The sequence below is a fragment of the Clinocottus analis genome, unplaced genomic scaffold (genome assembly GCF_023055335.1).
Source record: "Clinocottus analis isolate CAN_PGR_092001 unplaced genomic scaffold, fCliAna1.0.p SCAF_36, whole genome shotgun sequence".
NCBI lineage: Eukaryota > Metazoa > Chordata > Actinopteri > Perciformes > Cottidae > Clinocottus > Clinocottus analis.
The window spans coordinates 1,043,976-1,061,735 of record NW_027176109.1 but is presented as its reverse complement, the minus strand read 5'-3'; the positions used below and the strand labels follow the sequence as shown (position 1 = coordinate 1,061,735).

At 47.0% G+C, this 17,760-nt stretch overlaps 2 protein-coding genes across 2 annotated transcripts in view; both read left to right on the top strand.

The window, feature by feature from the left end:
- Positions 1 to 3,555, top strand: part of LOC137799569 (eukaryotic translation initiation factor 3 subunit H-like) — a 31,777-nt gene extending 28,222 nt beyond the window's left edge. Inside the window, exons 4-5 of the mRNA XM_068596371.1 lie at positions 2,558 to 2,772; positions 3,259 to 3,555. Of these exons, the coding sequence (XP_068452472.1) occupies positions 2,558 to 2,772; positions 3,259 to 3,353 (310 nt within the window). The 3' untranslated portion in view covers positions 3,354 to 3,555. The remainder of the gene's footprint in view (positions 1 to 2,557; positions 2,773 to 3,258) is intronic.
- Positions 1 to 17,760, top strand: part of LOC137799537 (CUB and sushi domain-containing protein 3-like) — a gene marked incomplete at its 5' end in the record, with an annotated part of 388,544 nt that overhangs the window by 106,777 nt on the left and 264,007 nt on the right. The window lies entirely within an intron of this gene.

Here is a 17,760-nt window from a genome sequence, read left to right as displayed (position 1 = left end):
TATAGATGTAAGAAAAGGGTAAAATAATCCACATTAGCAGGATTAAATATATACAGACAGAATATGAGGCTGCTTTTTGAATAGCAAGTCATTTATTTATTATTTTGCATTTTCGGCTGCGCTGGTTTCCCATGGATCCAAAAACACTCACAAGATCACCTGCTCTGTAAAATATATAAATACATGAAGATAGATCTATCTTATCTACATGAAGATAGATCTCTCTCCATATTAAGGAAGTGTCGGTGTTCCTCAAGGCTTCTCATGAGGCGATGACGTCGTGGTGTAGAAGTTGTTCTGATCCGTTTTAAACGCTTTCATTACTGAGCGTCTTCATTTTAATGAGTCAAATTCCTCTTTTTATTATTTTTCTTCTGGTACCAGTGAGACGCATCGCAAACTCAAACATAATTGAAAAGCAGCAGCAGCAGCACTTTATGAATCACACGCACACACCGTCACACACACACACACACACGCACACACACACACACACACACACACACACACACACACACACACACACACACACACACACACAAACAAACAAACAAACCACCTACACAACCTCGGCCAGAAGCAGCACGGCTGTGCGTCTGCAGCTGGAGCCTCAGCCGTCATGAGCGCCGTGAACGTTTGGGGAACACGATGGCGTCGAGGCACGAGGTCACTACACAACGCACACTAAATGCACACACAACAGACACACAACGCACACCTACCTTCACAAAGCGACTGCATCATCCGGCCTGTGCGAGTGGAAATGAGTCCGCAGTGTTCACGACGATGCCGGCTGACTCACTGCTGCTGACAGTTCACACACACACACACACACACACACACACACACACACACACACACACACACACACACACACACACACACACACACACACACACACACACACACACACACACACACACACACACGTTAGACGGACTTCTGTAGGCATTCACCACCTGAAAAACACACACCTACGCAGACACGCACACACACACACACATCCCCGAGCCAATCACCCACACTTCGGCCCTCATGATCCATCATCCTCCCCGACCGACCTTCTCATCACACACACACACACACACACACACACACACACACACACACACACACCCTGTCATGGCGTCTCCCTCCATGTTCCACCTCGTTGTGAACACACACTGAGCTCCTCGTTCCTCCAGTCCTCTGCTTCTCGTGTTATCGATCCGGACAACAGGAAGCGCATTAATCTTCACAGGAAGTTGCATCGTGTTCGGAGGACTCCATTTCCCAACGCACGCGTCTTCTCTGGACGTGGCGGCTTCCTCCAGTCGGTGGTCGAGTCGGTCTTGGCACCGGCACGTTTCCGTCTCACTCGCCTGTGATTTATTTATTCATTCATTCTCATTTCTTTCCTTGTCGTTGATGGAGACGCGGCGTCTCTTTTCTAGGAGATTATGAGTTAATCTGGTGAACCCGAGGACTCGTGATTCATGTCGTGATACAATTCAGCCGCCGTTTTCGATGACTCGTCGATATTTGCCGCGTCTACACCGAAAATACTTTAAAAAACACAAAGGCAGAAGAAGAGAAGGCCGAGCCGCTCGGGAAGAAACATTCAGGAAAAGACGACTTGAAGGAGTTTGTTCTTCCCTTTTTTTTGCATTAATTTAGATAAATTAAATAGTTTTTAGTTTGACTTCTAATGGAGGAAGGTAAACACTCGTGAGGCGTCGTACGTCCATATTTATTTGCGGAAGGTGGAAGTGCAAAGCTGTTTTTTTGTTTGCGTGTTAGAATTAGCATATATTAGCCTTTTAGATTATGCACAGTCACGCTGGAGCTCACCGGCAGGCACCGAAATAAATAAAACACTGGAAGAGCAACTCTTCATTTGAACAAATAGTATCTTTGCTTCATCGCTTTTATAACAGTTGGGCTTCAGACTGGCCGCACAGGTGCATTGTGGGTCTTGTGTGGTCGGGGTGAAGGTGCTGGCGCTGCAGCCTCCTGCCTCTCCTCCATCTCTCCAAATTAACAAGCTTTGAGGATCTCCAGAGAGCCGACACCTCGCTGATTTACGACTGTCAGCCTCCACAAATCACTCCATCCTGTCGGCGGTTAACTCCTCGTCCGTCTGCAGCGTCTCTGCTTTCATCGCCGGGTTTCTTTACAGCTCACTTCCTGTTGCCGTCTCCTGCGTCTGTCTTCTCTCTGTCTGCTGACACTTCAGCAGAAATCTCCCTCTTGGTTTCTCTCGCTGAGGTTCCTGACTTTATTCACTTAGTTGTTCTCTTTCCTCCCACTCTTCACCTCCTTAATGTGAATGTTTCAGCCTTTGTCTCCTCCTCATATTCTCATTTTACTGCTAACCATTTATTGCATTTCATATTTCTCTAAATGCAGTTTAGTTTAGTTTAGGCCTCTTTGTCAGTGTCCCTCCCTCCATCTTTTATTGCCCCTCCCTCCTCTAAAACCTCGTATCTTTATCTCCATGCCTCTTCCTCCATCCTCTGATGCCCCGCCCTCCTCCTCTCATGTCCCTCTTTGCCTCCATGCCCTCCCATCTCCTCTGATGCCCCTCCTCTTTGTCTCTAATGCCCCTCCCTCCTCTAATGCCCCTCCCTCCTCTAATGCCCTCCTCTTTGCCCCTCCAGTACGTTCAGAGGCGTCAGCAGGAGAACACTCAGCGTCAGAGTCGAGGAGAGCCGCCGCTGCCGGAGGAGGACATCAGCAAGATGTTCAAGCCTCCTCAGGCGCCACCTCGCATGGACACACTGCTCATTGCAGGTACACACACACACACACACACACACACACACACCATGCACGGAGAGACCTCCCTCTCTCCAAACTCCATCAGCCTCTGTTCCCTCACAGGAGCTCAGGTTCTGTTTTGTAATTATCTCCGCCATTATCTTGAAATTACATTAATTTAAAGTTTATTGACTCAATCTTCAGCCCCCCCCCCCTCCCACCCCCTCCTCCCCCCTCCCCCTCAGCCCCCCCCCCCCCCCCCCCCCCCGCTGCGTCACGCTGCTCGCTCTCCTCGCCGCCTGACAGCTCTCTGATCCTTCCGTTTACTCTGTTCCCCACTAATTTGCTGTGCTGCTGTTCTCTCTCTCCCTCCCCTGTGTGTGTGTGTGTGTGTGTGTGTGTGTGTGTGTGTGTGTGTGTGTGTGTGTGTGTGTGTGTGTGTGTGTGTGTGGTGTGTGTGTGTGTGTGTGTGTGTGTGTGTGTGTGTGTGTGTGTGTGTGTGGCTTGTACCCTCCACAGGGCAAATTAACAACTACTGCCAGAACGTGAAGGAATTCACCTCTCAGAACCTCGGGAAGCTGTTCATGGCGGAGGCTCTGCAAGGCCACAACTAGAGGAGGAAGAGGAGGGGGAGAGAGAGGAGGGAGGAAGAGGAGGAGGGAGGAAGAGCACCTGGAGGACGATTGGACGACCACAGCCGGCGCCTTCTTTTTGGTTTTCTACGAATTTATTCATTGTTTTTACGCCCGAGCTCCATCTTGGAAAAACAAAAAAATTGTCTTTGAAGATGATTTGAATAAAGTTCTGGCGTCTGCATCCTGTTGTGTTCAGCGCTGAACTGCTTTCACACTCCTGATGGTGATTACCTTCAGTTTGTAGACTCTGGCCTTGGTTTTTGTGTCAGACAACAAACAAAAGAAGCTTTAGTTTTGTGCACAATATTAATGTTTAATTGGAGCGCACACACACACACACACACACACACACACACAAACTCTCGCTCCCAATACTAAAAAATAATTACACAGCGCATCATTTTTTTATTGCTACAAGTGTTTTCATCTCGCGGTTCAAACAGTCGACTCAGACGCCGGATCACTGCACCGAAAACTCTGTCCTGGAAGGAAACGTGCAGGATCAGATCTGACTCCTCTTCTTCCTCTTCCTCTTCTTCCTCTTCCTCTTCTTCTTCCTCTTCCTCTTCTTGTTCTTCTTCTTCTTGTTCTTCTTCTTCTTGTTCTTCTTCTTCTTCCTCTTCTTGTTCTTCTTCTGTGGAATTCTTTATTTTTCAGGTTTTGTTACGTAAACGCTGATAAACGATAAAAGTGTTAAACTCAATGATGGAAACCAATGAAGTGTTTTCATAAATCAACACGAGATGGATAATCATTACAAATACTTTGCACATATACTCTTAACATACAGAGCTATGTTATATATTAAATATAGCAAATATGGTTTAGAAAATACAACTTTAAATTATATTTTTGCAAAATAAATATAATTTTATTTCCTTTTCTGTGCACGATCATAAACCCACAACGCATATATGAACTTATGATCTATCTTTCCAAGGGTTTTATATATATATATATAAATATAAATAAATATATATATATATATATAAATATAAATAAATAAATATATATATATATATATATATATATATATATATATATATATATATATATATATATATATATATATATATATATATATATATATATATTATGATTATTATACCTCTTTGAATTATTGAAAAGGGCCTCGTGGTTCAGGAGATGATCAGGATTCAGTGCATGAAGATTCATTCAGGGCTTGAGAAACGATAAAGTGTTTAACGTGATGATCGGAGCCAATTAAGTGTTTTTTTAAGTGTAATCTTAAAACCCCTCAGGAGATGGCTTTTAAGAGATCTCGTTCATGCTGCGAGTCTTCGTCTCTTTTGGAAAGTGTTTTATTTGTGCGGCGTCCAGATGAAGTGGGACGCAGATGGAGATGATTCATCCTCCAAAATGTGTTTTTTTAGTCTTTTCCTTTTGCATCTTTTTTAATGTATTTTCTGGCTCATCAGGCCACGCGCCGGCGTTACGATGCGTTCAAGAAGTTAAACGGATTCGTCTCTTTTTGTGACTTCAGTCGTCAACGAGCTCATTGCATGAACTCCTGAGGAGGAGAGCAACTTCTCCTCGTTGCCTTCAGGTTGTTCCGCTCTGTAAAAAAGACTTTATCGTCCCGTCTGCTCTCCGGCTTCTCGAGTCCTCGCAGTTAATTTTGATGCTTTTTGAGTCATTTCAACGAACTTTATTTCAACCTGGGTAATTTCTTAATCGCTTTTCTCGACGAGAAGAAACTTCCCACCTCTGATTTTCCATTTTAAATTTTAAAAAAATCACAATAGTCATATTTGACGTAATTTGTTGGAATCTTTTGGGATTAGCTGCTGCAATACCGCAGGCGGCCACTAGGGGGGAGACGGAGGGCAGCAGATTCAGTTCCTTTACCTCCACAAACAGTTTTTGTCAAACATAAAGTCCCTGCTCATTCTTGCAATAAGATGCTTCACTTTATCTGAACCGTCAAATCTCAGCAGCCTGTAAACCTGCAGCTGAAATTACCATAAAAAATAACCTTTCTTGCTTTTATGGAACAATAACTTTATATGAAGCCCAGAGGGGACCTCGTCCTTCACCCTCCAGACATGAAGAACAGCGCCGTCCCAAAAACAACAAACTTTTTCTGACACGTTGACTGAAACTCACTCAACCTGCAGGTTGATCATCTCACACGTCATCACGTCCTGTGACGTCATGGAGTCCGACAGCAGCTCACCGTCTCTAACGTACATAAACTGCAGGGGATCATCACATCTTGGTCGTCTGAGGTTCGTGCACATCTGTATGAACCGCGTGCTCGAGCGGCGGCTCTCTCCGCTGTGCGCGTGCGCGTCATTGCAGAATAATCACGACCTGTTTAATAAACAGCGTTATCGTTTCTTATGGCGCTCATCAGCAGTAATAACTCATCAGCACAATAAGTCGTTACCGGTGATTACACGTCACCGACAACATGATGAACGCTTATTGGAAACACGCACGCGCACAATCCTGACCACGTGGTCGGGATGAGACGTTTTCATCCGGCTGATCGTTAAGTGATGAAGGCGTCCGACAGGTGCGCACCTGTGCGCGTGATGGATGTGCTGCGTGACGCAGCAGCTGTATTGATTGGCTCCGTGTGTGTGTGTGTGTGTGTGTGTGTGTGTGTGTGTGTGTGTGTGTGTGTGTGTGTGTGTGTGTGTGTGTGTGTGTGTGTGTGTGTGTGTGTGTGTGTGTGTGTGTGTGTGTGTGTGTGTGTGTGTGTGTGTGTCATTCTGAAGCAGCGGCGCTGCAGGGGGACGTTGCCCTTGAGGGCTGACGGGGCGCAGCCTCCCTTGTCCCTAATCCCGAGGTGTGTGTGTAAATGTGTGTGTGAGGAATTCCTAATCCGTAAATGTCCCTCAACAGCAAACACGGTGACGCGGTTCAGCTTGTATTCAAAGTGACAGGATGTGTGTCCGGAGAGGAAAACGGTCTGGACTGAATCCTGCAGGGCTCAAGGGTGTGTGTGTGTGTGTGTGTGTGTGTGTGTGTGTGTGTGTGTGTGTGTGTGTGTGTGTGTGTGTGTGTGTGTGTGTGTGTGTGTGTGTGTGTGTGTGTGTGGAGGTGCACGTCACATACGTCACCACGTGCTCTGCTCTGTGTGTTGCTGAGCAAAAACCGAGATGAGGGATTATTTACACATGAAACCAGTGAAGTCACATTCAAACAAGAAGATGTGGTGTGAGGAATAAAACTTTAAATACACACAGACACACAGACAGACACACACACACACACACACACACACACACACACACACACACTTTTTGGCTCTTGGGTCCTGACGGCTGGTCTGAGTGAAACTACCTTTGGTTGGTGTTCCCTGCTGTAGCTAGCTAGCGCTGCTGCTAGCTCCCTGCTAGCTGCTGCTGCTACTGCCCGTTGCCCGCGTCGGGGAGCTAGCAGCAGCGTTAGCGGGGGGGCTAGCAGCAGTGCTAGTGGAGAGCTAGCAGCAGCAGCGCTAACAGATAGCCGGCTACAGCGGGGCGTTAGCCGCTAGTAGCAGCTTGTAACCCGACTGTTACGTAACAAATATCGTTCTAACAAAGCTATGCAATCAGACAAAATGCACAAATTCACTAAACCGCATCGCTCAACACGCGATACAACATTTAAAGTGTCGGCACATTAAATCATTCACAGAAATGTTTTAATACAAACTTCAGAATATCTGAATAGTTCGTTCCACTGTCGGACACAAGATGGCTGCCTTCACCAAACTGCTCTGCTTCACATCACTCACTTTGATCATGATCACAAAATCCTGTTTGATGATGTCATTGAACGTATTGTTTATAATTGGCTTATGAACGCTAAAGAGGCGATTACAGGAAGGTCTTAGCAGCAATATGTGTTTTGCAAGTAATTATCATTATTGTTATTTGCCAGTGAACAGAAGGTAATGAGTGCGTCCATTACGCCGGCCTGAGTGCACGCTTTAAATCAAATGCAGTGGAGGGTGTTCACGCTTCACGTGGAGGCGCTTCATGCGTCCTGACGCTTCAGCTTCTTCGTTCCCGCTCGAGGTATCGACGCCGTTCAGTCGAGCCGCTTCATTTAAAACATTAAATCACGAAGAGCAAAAAGAAAAGTGTGCGAAAAACCAGAACCAGCATCTGATGTGCAGAGTCTCCTCTCGCTCCGGAGCTCAAGACCAAGAGTCAGGATCCTGAAACACGAGGCCTAAAGAGAAACACTGAAATCCCCTCACAGCGAGCAGCTTACAGTCTGCTGACGCGGCGCTTTACGGTTAAACTTCCTCCAGAGTGATGCTGTTCGCTCCCCAATCATAATAATAATGGTATGTTTCCTTCCTGACTTCTCTGTGATGTCACTTTTCTTTCCAGCTCGTGCGGCGGTTTCCTCTAAAGCTCAGCGAGCAGGAGGGAACCCGACGGCGTGGTGAGCGCGATGGGATCTGTCTCTGCTGCGTGAGAAGAGGCCGAGGACCACGTCAGAGGGATGCATATAAATATATAAATGTAGAAGTTGGGTCTCGTCCAATCAGGCGGCGGCGACCTCGCCGCTAACTTATTACTGCCGCTCCAACGCAAACACCAGCTCCTCCACCGGTGATGGAGACGATCAGCTGAATATAATGAAACCAGTTGTTTCGCTGTCAACTCTGAAGACTTTTCCTCTCTCTCTCTCTCTCTCTCTCTCTCTCTCTCTCTCTCTCGCTCTCCTTCCACAGATATTGCCATGGCAACTGTGGATCCTGTATGGACCCGCTTGTTGACGATGTAAAGTAGTTCCCGGGAAAAGAAGAAAATAATAATCTTGCAAATCCCCAAAACAAGAGCGTGGAGACGCGGCGGTGGAGGGACGAGGCGTGCGGGTGAAGTCGTGAGGGGCGAGTTCAGCGTTTATGGGATTATCCCGTGAATAAATCCTCCGCACGCCGGCGCTCGCCGCCTGCCATCGCCGCGCTTTCATCATCGTCTCTCTTCCTCTCCTCCTCCTCCTCCTCCTCCGCGGTCAATAGATCCGCGGCGTGATTGGCAACTGTATAGATCGAGCGCTGTGTTCTGGTCGCACTTCGTCTCCGCCGGCCGACCGACGCCTAACGGCTGTCAGCCGCCCGGCGGCGGCACAAATCCCACCGGCGCATTATGAGGCCGCTTTAATCCCCTCAGCAGCAGCAGCAGAAGCCTTTCGAGAGGGGTTTTTCTGAGCATGATCCACCTCTCTCACACACACACACACACACACACACACACACACACACACACACACACACACACTTGTCTGTCACATGCATCCCCGGGCTTCGTGGAGGCCGTGCGGTGCATCGTTGTGTCTCGTCTGCAGCCTCGAGCCGCTGACACGTCGTACTGGTCGTACTTCCTGTTGGATCCATCTCATGCGGCGCGTCGTCTCCTGCTGCTTATTGATACTCAGATTTATCCTCCTGGTTGCACACAGACAGTAAGCAGAGTTTTATTGACGTCTTGATGTGGCAGGTCAGGATGGATTTGTAAAAAAGGCCTTTTGGTTCGTTTCTTCACTGCGTTGGTTCCTTCAGGTTGTGACTCAGCAGGTTTTTGCTGGTTTAAGCGTCCTGATCTTTTTATGCATATTTACTTCTCGTGGATTTGTGTGTTTTCTATTTGAAAGGAATTGTACAACATTTTGAGAAAAGAAGATAAATACCGTCTTGTGTCTGTTCGATAACTACGGAGATTCGGCCTTTAGTCAATTAGCTTAGCTTAGCTTAGCATAGTGACTGGAGGCAGGTGGAAACAGCTAGCCTAGCTCTCGCCAATGTAAAAGAATGAGAGCTCTGTATTTATAATATTCCGGATAAACCGATGTCTCTGCAGCGGTCTGTGACCTCTCTGAGATTCCAGCGCCTCTCGTACGGTTTCAGAGCCTCGCGGCGTTGACCTGCTGCTGCTGCCTGAACCCTTGAGCAGTGCGCCGCCGTGGAGCAGGAAGCTGTCTGGAGGCTCCTGCTGCTCGTGACCTCCACTTCCTCCTCAAGCTGTTCATGTTCCTGTTGTTTACTCATTCGAGTCCGTAAGTTGGCGATCGATCATCTTTTGTTGAAACCTTGAATCTCATATTTTGTCATGTTAATTATAATTCATGATCAGCTTCCCTCCGTCCATTTTTATTTATTATTTATTTTAAATCTCAGAGGCCGGGTTCCCCTCGGGCGCGATGATTGATGAGACGCTCGTGACCCTGCGATAGACAGACCCACAATTAAAGAGCACCTTCCACCCCCGCTGTGAATCTTAAGATAAATGCTTGATGGCGCCCTCTTCCTCTTCCTCCTCCTCCTGCTCCTCCTGCTCCTCCTCCTCCTCCTCCTGGCCCTCCTCCTGCTCCTCCTCCTCCTGCTCCTCCTCCTCCTCCTCCTGCTCCTCCTGCTCCTCCTCCTCCTGCTCCTCCTGCTCCTCCTCCTCCTGGTCCTCCTCCTCCTCCTGGCCCTCCTCCTCCTGGCCCTCCTCCTCCTCCTCCTCTTCCTCCTCCTCCTGCTCCTCCTCCTCCTGGTCCTCCTCCTCCTCCTCCTGGTCCTCCTCCTCCTCCTGGTCCTCCTCCTCCTGCTCCTCCTCCTGCTCCTCCTGCTCCTGCTCCTCCTCCTCCTGCTCCTCCTCTTCCTCCTCCTCCTCCTCTGATGTTCAATCATGCGCTCCACGCCTCCCTCCCTCTCAGCTTGTGTCCTGAGTGAGTGATGTGCATTTGAATATTCCTCTCGCAGGTAAACATTAACATTCAGTTCACTCGTTCATTCTCTCGCTCTGAGCTTTAATGTTGCCGGCTGGTTTCATGCAGACGTCTAATTCAAGCTTTTATTTTCAGTGGGAACATCTTTTTGCTTTGAAATTATGAATCATAAGATATGAGGGAGAAAACCTGTCAATGATGATCCTTCATTCACATAAAACGCTGCAGCATCAGTGTCACATGACAGCGAACCCCTCCAGTGACGCTCAGTGTGAGTCGCTTCCAGGCGGCTACATGCTAATGCTAATCAATTATGTATCGTATAGACTGTGAACATTGTTATCAATGCGCTTCTTTCATTCTGGATTCTCTTTTGTTTCTCTCTGGGCTCATTATCTGTCTTCACCCTCATCACAGGAAGTTCAGCTGTTCATCTGTCGGGAAGAAAAGCAAAATAAACGACACGAGTTCTGCTTCCTGAACCGTCTCCTGAAGTGAGTTTCACGCTGGTTCGAACCGTCAGAGAGCCGCTGACCTTTTGAGCAAGATGAACCGCATCCTGTCCCAGATGACATCACATTTAAACAATAATTGGAAACTGATTTAATTTAATGTTGCAGTTTTTTTCACCTTCTCCTTCCACAGATGTTGATTCTTCGGGCCTGAACTTTGTCATTTGCTGTCCGTTTATTTCCTTTGAGGGAAGCGGCGAAGCCCGCTGACATTCAATCACATCATCTCTGGCTGGACGAGTCACCTGTGACCTGAACCACGCATAACACACTGCATGACAAGTGCTGTGTAAACCACAGCAGCGACACACACACACACACACACACACACTCGTATACTCAGATCCGCTAACTGAATCTCGCGGCGCGGTGCTGGACCGGCCCACAGAGACGCTCGCGCCAACAGAAGAAGAAAAAGGAGCCTGAAGCCGAACAACCACGATTCCTTTGGTACGACACTTTAATTCAGTTTGTCCCTCGGCGTCTGCAGGTTGCTGCTGCGCCCATCGGATGCGACTGCCGACGTGTTATTGCGGGAATGTGCCAGAGAGTGCAAGCTTATGGCGGCCATAACGGGGTGAGGGCATGATTGCCCTGCAGGTAAGTGATTTAGAGAAAATCCGGTTGATGCTCTCACAAACCTCTCTGCCGGAGAAGCTCCGAGGCCGAGCAGTTGTAAATTTTCTTAAAGTGTCAGCGTTTTCCATATCGCAGACCTTGGCGCTCGGGCTGGAATAAATTCTCGACACAATTCTCGGAGCTGAAATTGGTCATTCCTCTGCGTGGTTCTCTCTCTCCGGGACGCCCTCGAAAACGCTCCCAGAGCCGGCGGCGGCGGCGGCTGGAGTCTCTGTGTTCGGCGCGGCGCCTGATTCATACGTGCAGTGAAGAATCCTTCACCCGTTTACAGGCGGATTGGTTTTGCTGCACATGGCTGCTTCCACGTGGTCCGTGCCAAGAAAGGAGCGTATCTGATGTGCAACAGACCGGAGGTCAGCGCACAGCGCGGCTCACCTGCACAGCTGGAGAGCAAACATTACTCACGTCCCATTGGCTGACATCATTTAAATGACAGATTATGTGTTGAGACTCACACACAGATTACTGTGACTGATGGAGGATATCTGTTAAAAACGTGTAGTTATTATATCTAACATGAGCTGTCAGTTACACTCCTCAAAGGACGATACAGACGTAGAGACATGGACACGAAATCAATGAGCTTTCATTTGAAAGGATGTCTGGTGCTGGAAGTGCTGCACGTTTTACAGGAAAATGCAGTTTTCAAGTGTAAGGAATGCGTTGAATGAGAACCGAGTTCAATAGCGTGTAAAAAAAAAAAAAACAAGGTTAGATATAAGGTTATATATATATATATATATATATATATATATATATATATATATATATATATATATATATAGATAGATAGATAGATAGATAGATAGATAGATACAGATATATATACATACATATCTATATCTATCATAAAAGTCGGGTTATAAGCCGCTACTACCTTTGCTGGGTGTCCCCACTGTAGCCAGCTAGCGCTGCTGCTAGCTCCTCGCTGCTGCTATGTCTTTGCTAGCTCCCCGCTGCTTCTATCTCTTTGCTCCCTCCATGCTGCTGCTATCTCTCCGCTAGCTCACCGCTACTGCTAGCTCCCTGAGTCGGGCGTTAGGGCTGGTCCTGCTACCTTCGGTGGTTTTCTGGGCGCTAGCAAAGAACTAGCAGCAGCGCTAGCGGTGACAACCTCCAAAGGTAGTCGCGGCTTGTAACCCAACTTTTATACACAGTTATATTCTGCATATAGATGGAGTTTTTTAATATATTGCCTCAATAGCACAGTTTTACTTTCAAAAGGATGTGTTGCCCCCCCCCTCTCCCTTTTGTCTCCAATTACTTGAGATATGAAAACTAACATTTGAGCGTTATGTCTGCTGAACGAGGCCCTGCAGAGCATCACAGGTCGGGTCCGGGTCGAGGATAATCAGCGTGCGACTCGTCACATTTTGACGCGTGTCCTTCATACGAGTTGAATCTCCTCAACCCTGAAGCGAAGGCCGCTGATCTCCGGCTTTAAATCACTCTCAACGAGAATCAGAAGGGAAAAGAGCTCAGTCTCCATAAAGCGACAGACGAGATGGACCGGTCTGGTTTATGTGTCCAGTCCAACGTCATCAAAATGTCTGAGGACCGGCTGAAGAGTTGTGAGGACGAGACTAACAGCTGGAAGCATGAATCACCGATACAACAAGTTTATGAGATTAAAACATGCAGCAAGGGAACGCAGGAGGACAACCAACGACACAACGTGTGTGTGTCTGTGTGTGTGTGTCTGTGTGTGTGTGTCTGTGTGTGTGTGTGTGTGTGGTGTGTGTGTGTGTGTGTTTGTGTGTGTGTTTCCTCTCAAATTCAGTATTTGAAGGAAGGACAACCAACGACACAACGGCCATGTTTTTTTTTTTTCACCCCTGTAAGTCATAACCTATGGAAGCCCATTCCCGCCACAAAAAATAAATAGGATTAAAAAAAATAAAAAATTATGGACAAAAAAAGAAAAAAAAGAATTAGGATAAAAAAGATTTAAATTAAAATTAACTTCTTTTTTTTTTTTCGTTGCCCTTTTTGAAGTCAACGAAGAAAAAAAAAGGCTTTTTTTTTTTTTTTTTTTTGGTCCTAATTTTTTATTTATTTTTTGGTCCTAATTATTCTTTTTTTTTATGGTCCAATTTTTTTTTTTTTTTGGTCCTACATTTTTTTTGTGTGGCAGAAATGGGCTTCCATAAGAATCAGAACCATTTATTGACTCGTATGTTTTCACATACGAGTCATGCGTCATGGCGGGTGGATCATAACATTAAACAATAAGTTTAATGTGCAGGACGTGGAGGAGTGTTTAAACTCACAATAGAATCCACAATTAAAATAAAGTGCACAGACAAACATAACTACTTTTAAGTTGAAATGGAGGTGCAACATGAAAGTGCATTTAAACGTTAATATCTGCTATAACAATGTCTCCCTCCATGCGTTTGCTGGCAGCTGCTGCGTCCAACACGGTCGTGTCTGATGAACAGTTTCTTTTATATTTCATAAACCTGATTTCTTGTCTGTTTTGGCCTTTTGACAGCGTCATGAAATCTGACGCCGGCTCAGGAACTCCAGCTTCAAGCTGTCACCTGCCACCATGCTGGGTGATGATTTGTTTTTCCCTTAGTTTCGCTGCTTGCTAGCAGTCAACACGACCCCCCCCCCCCCCTCACCTCCACCTCCACCTCCACCACCATCACCTCCACCTCCCCAATCTGGAGCCGAGCAATTCAAACGTTCCTTTATTGTGCAGCAGAAGCCTCCGCGGTGCGAGGTGCAGGTGAAAACCTCACAGTGTTTATCGACTGATATGAGCGATACTGATCTGAAGGCAGTTATTTCCTCTCCAACCAGGCTGTCATTTGGCCGGTTGAGTGAATCCAGCTCGGGCTCCGGCCTATTCTTTCACTGCCAGACGGCTGGTGATTAGCGGCGTGGCGGTCTGCAGCCGGCAGCTCGCCGCTGTTTCCTGATAAAGGGTCAGGCTCAGCCACGCGCCCGCCGCCAACCTACAACGCCACTTAATAGTCAGTTCGCTGTCATCCTGCTCGCAGCGAACAAACAGCAGCTCGCCGTCCTGAAACCTTTTCCTGCCTCCTCTCCTCCCAAAGTCTCCTTTTCCTGTTCAAACCCACGGCTCCTCGCTTGCAAACCAGTGCGAGGAAATCCCGTCTGATTAATCACAGTCAGAGCTGGAAAGCCAACAACGCAGACCGCCGGTGGCCAAGATTCCCTTCACTGACGGCACAGGGATAAGACCCACACACACACACACACACACACACACACACACACACACACACACACACACACACACACACACACACACACACACACACACACACACACAGAGCAGCAGTTAGTTAATTGGATATTATATTGAACAGAAGTAGTTTAGAGCTGAAGGAGAAAATAACTTTTGTTGGTGGCGGTGCACTCGCAGCAGCACGGGAGATAAAATGGATGTGATTCTCCCTCTAAAGAGCGGCTTTATTGTGTCTGGAATCGTCTCCTAAAGAGGATTGAGATTGGAAAAAGAGACGTGGAGTTCATCTTTTTCACCGGATGATTTACTGCACTGATACAGTTTCTAATAGGATCTCACGCTGCTGTTTTAGAAGCATTTTAACATCAAAATCTCTAAATAAATCCACCGTAAAGTAAGAATCCCCGGGATGAAAATACACTGTTTTGATCTCTGGTGAGATTATCGCATGAGGAAAATACAATAATCAATCAAATACTGATTGGTGTTTATATATGTGTGTGTGTGTGTGTGTGTGTGTATATATATATATATATATATATATATATATACACAGTGTCCCCACTGTAGCCAGCTAGCTCTGCTGCTAGCTCCCGTTGCTTCTATGTGTTTGCTATCTCTCTGCTGCTGCTAGCTCCCCGCTGCTATTTCTTTGCTAGCTCCCGTTGCTGCTATCTCTTTGCTAGCTCCCCGCTGCTATCTCTTTGCTAGCTCCCGTTGCTGCTATCTCTTTGCTAGCTCCCCGCTGCTATCTCTTTGCTAGCTCCCGTTGCTGCTATCTCTTTGCTAGCTCCCCGCTGCTATCTCTTTGCTAGCTCCCGTTGCTGCAATCTCTTTGCTAGCTCCCCGCTGCTATCTCTTTGCTAGCTCCCGTTGCTGCTATCTCTTTGCTAGCTCCCGTTGCTGCTATCTCTTTGCTAGCTCCCCGCTGCTATCTCTTTGCTAGCTCCCGTTGCTGCTATCTCTTTGCTAGCTCCCCGCTGCTATCTCTTTGCTAGCTCCCCGCTGCTATCTCTTTGCTAGCTCCCCGCTGCCCAAGTCAGGCGTCGCTTTTAGATATTGCCTCAATAGCACAATTTTACTTTCAAAACCAGGACGCAGCTTCTACCTGCTGAGCTGACGTGACGCTTACATGCAGCCGCGGTCGCAGCCGCCGTCTCGCTCGCCTCGCAGGGTCAACGGCAGGACGCGTTTTTTTATCTGTTGGTCGCGTCCTTCGCCGCCGCGACCTTGCAGACGGACCGTGAATGTAATTACATGCTTCTTACCTTTGACACGGCGGTGACGGTCGCCCGTCAGCTCCCGCGAGGCCGTCGCTCACGAGCCGGGAATAAAAATCCATCAAGTCACCGCGGCCCATTTAGAGAAAAGAACAATATGACTTTCTGTTCTGCTCGGAGATCCAGAGTCAGTCACACGAAACTCCTTTTCTTTTTATTGTTTCGTTTTCAATCACACACACACACACACACACACACACACACCACTTCACTTCCATTAGTTTGACTTCTCGGAGTGCATTGCTAAGCATTATCTGAGCCTCGTGGTTGCTGCTAATTGATGCTGCAGTGAGTTCATTATTTCAGCCTCCCATGGCTGCTCAGATATCTGATTCATGCTCACACACCCTGCATTAAGTCTCTGTGATCACACACACACACACACACACACACACACACACACACACACACACACACACGTTTCCAGGGGGGCTTCGCAAAAATGTAAGTAAACTATATGGTGGACTGGAGGCTTCAGTTTTAAATTCATTGGTTTGGTTCCCTTTAAAAGTGTGTGTGTGTGTGTGTGTGTGTGTGCGTGTGTGTGTGTGTGTATCTGTGTGTGTGCACGTTTGTGTGTGTTCTATGAGCGTGTGTGTCTGTGCATGTCTGTGCATTTGTCTTTGTGTGTCTGTGTGCATGTGTATGTGTGTCTCTCTGAGAGAGAGAGAGAGAGAGAGAGAGAGAGAGAGAGAGAGAGAGAGAGAGAGAGAGAGAGAGATGCTCTTGAGTCGTCGATACTCAGCGATGCTAACGTGTATATGACGCTAACGGGTTAGCATCATTCTGCTGTGACGAGTTGAGCTCACGAGCCACAATGTTGACCTGCTGCTCTTCACATCAACGCAGAGCAGGTTCACTATTTGGCAGGAAGCCGCCGCTCCTGTTCACACACAGCTCTTGCTGCTCGCTGGCGAGGTGACGGCTCGTCCGCCCTCCTCAACAATCAGATATTATCCTATTCCAGATTTTACTGGCCGACATAAAAATGAAGTGCCGAAGGAGATTAATCTGAATTATGATCCTGGTGCAGATGAACACGGGAGCAGTGAGTGGCAGGAACAGCTGCCGTGGACGCGTTATGAATGAGGGGAGTCCCTCAGCTGGCTGGATCACACCAAGCAGACCTGAACCAGAACTATGAAGTCTTCAATATCAGGACGTTACACGTCTCACACGTTGATATTTGACTCAGAACGTCTTCCAGCCTTCAAACGTCTGAACCTCCTGATGAAGAGCAGAGAAACAGAAAGACAACGAGGGTTGTGGACAAACTGAGTTTGCGAACTCACTGATGGGCCTGAATGCTTCGTCCCAGAGGAGGAAGAGGAGGAAGAGGAGGAAGAGGAGCTTCAACAAAAGGACTTTAACGCAGGTCCGTCATTACTTTGAGTGTGACGGCGCTGCTGCGCCTCCTCCCACGAGCAGCAGCATCTCTTCAGGGTTCATGTGTCTGTCAGACGTCTCTGCTCCAGAGGAGGAAGAGTCCGTCGTGTTAATTCATCTTCGACATTTTCAGAGTTTTCTTGTTTCTTTTGCGACGCGTTGACGTGTTTACTGAGTTCCTCTGAGCCTCAGAGCGGCTAACAGCCTCCTCGTACCTGCTTCCCTCGTGTGCAGGTGAGTCCTGATACTTCACTTTTATTCCATATTTTATCATAACTATGAACATCCAGCATGATATGAGCCAGATTACCTAATCATCTGTGTGTTTAAGAGTCTTAACGACAGCTAACATGCTAATGAGACACCTTTTTAGAAAGATTAGGACCTAAAAAATCAGATTCTTCAACAATAATCCCAATAAAACAAAGTGTTGGCTCGTTAGGAAGAAGTTTCATTTAAAAAGAAATGTGTCGTTTGGTTAAAAAATGGAAAAATTACTATATATCTTTTTTCAACTTCAAAAAATGAGGTTTAAAAAGGTTAAAATGAGGTTTAAAAAGGTTAAAATGAGCTTCACACACAGAGTAGATGACTTCCAACAGACATAATGAACAAAATATTGTTAATATCCTGATGCATGAGCTATTAAGACGGAAGAGTAAAAGATGTAA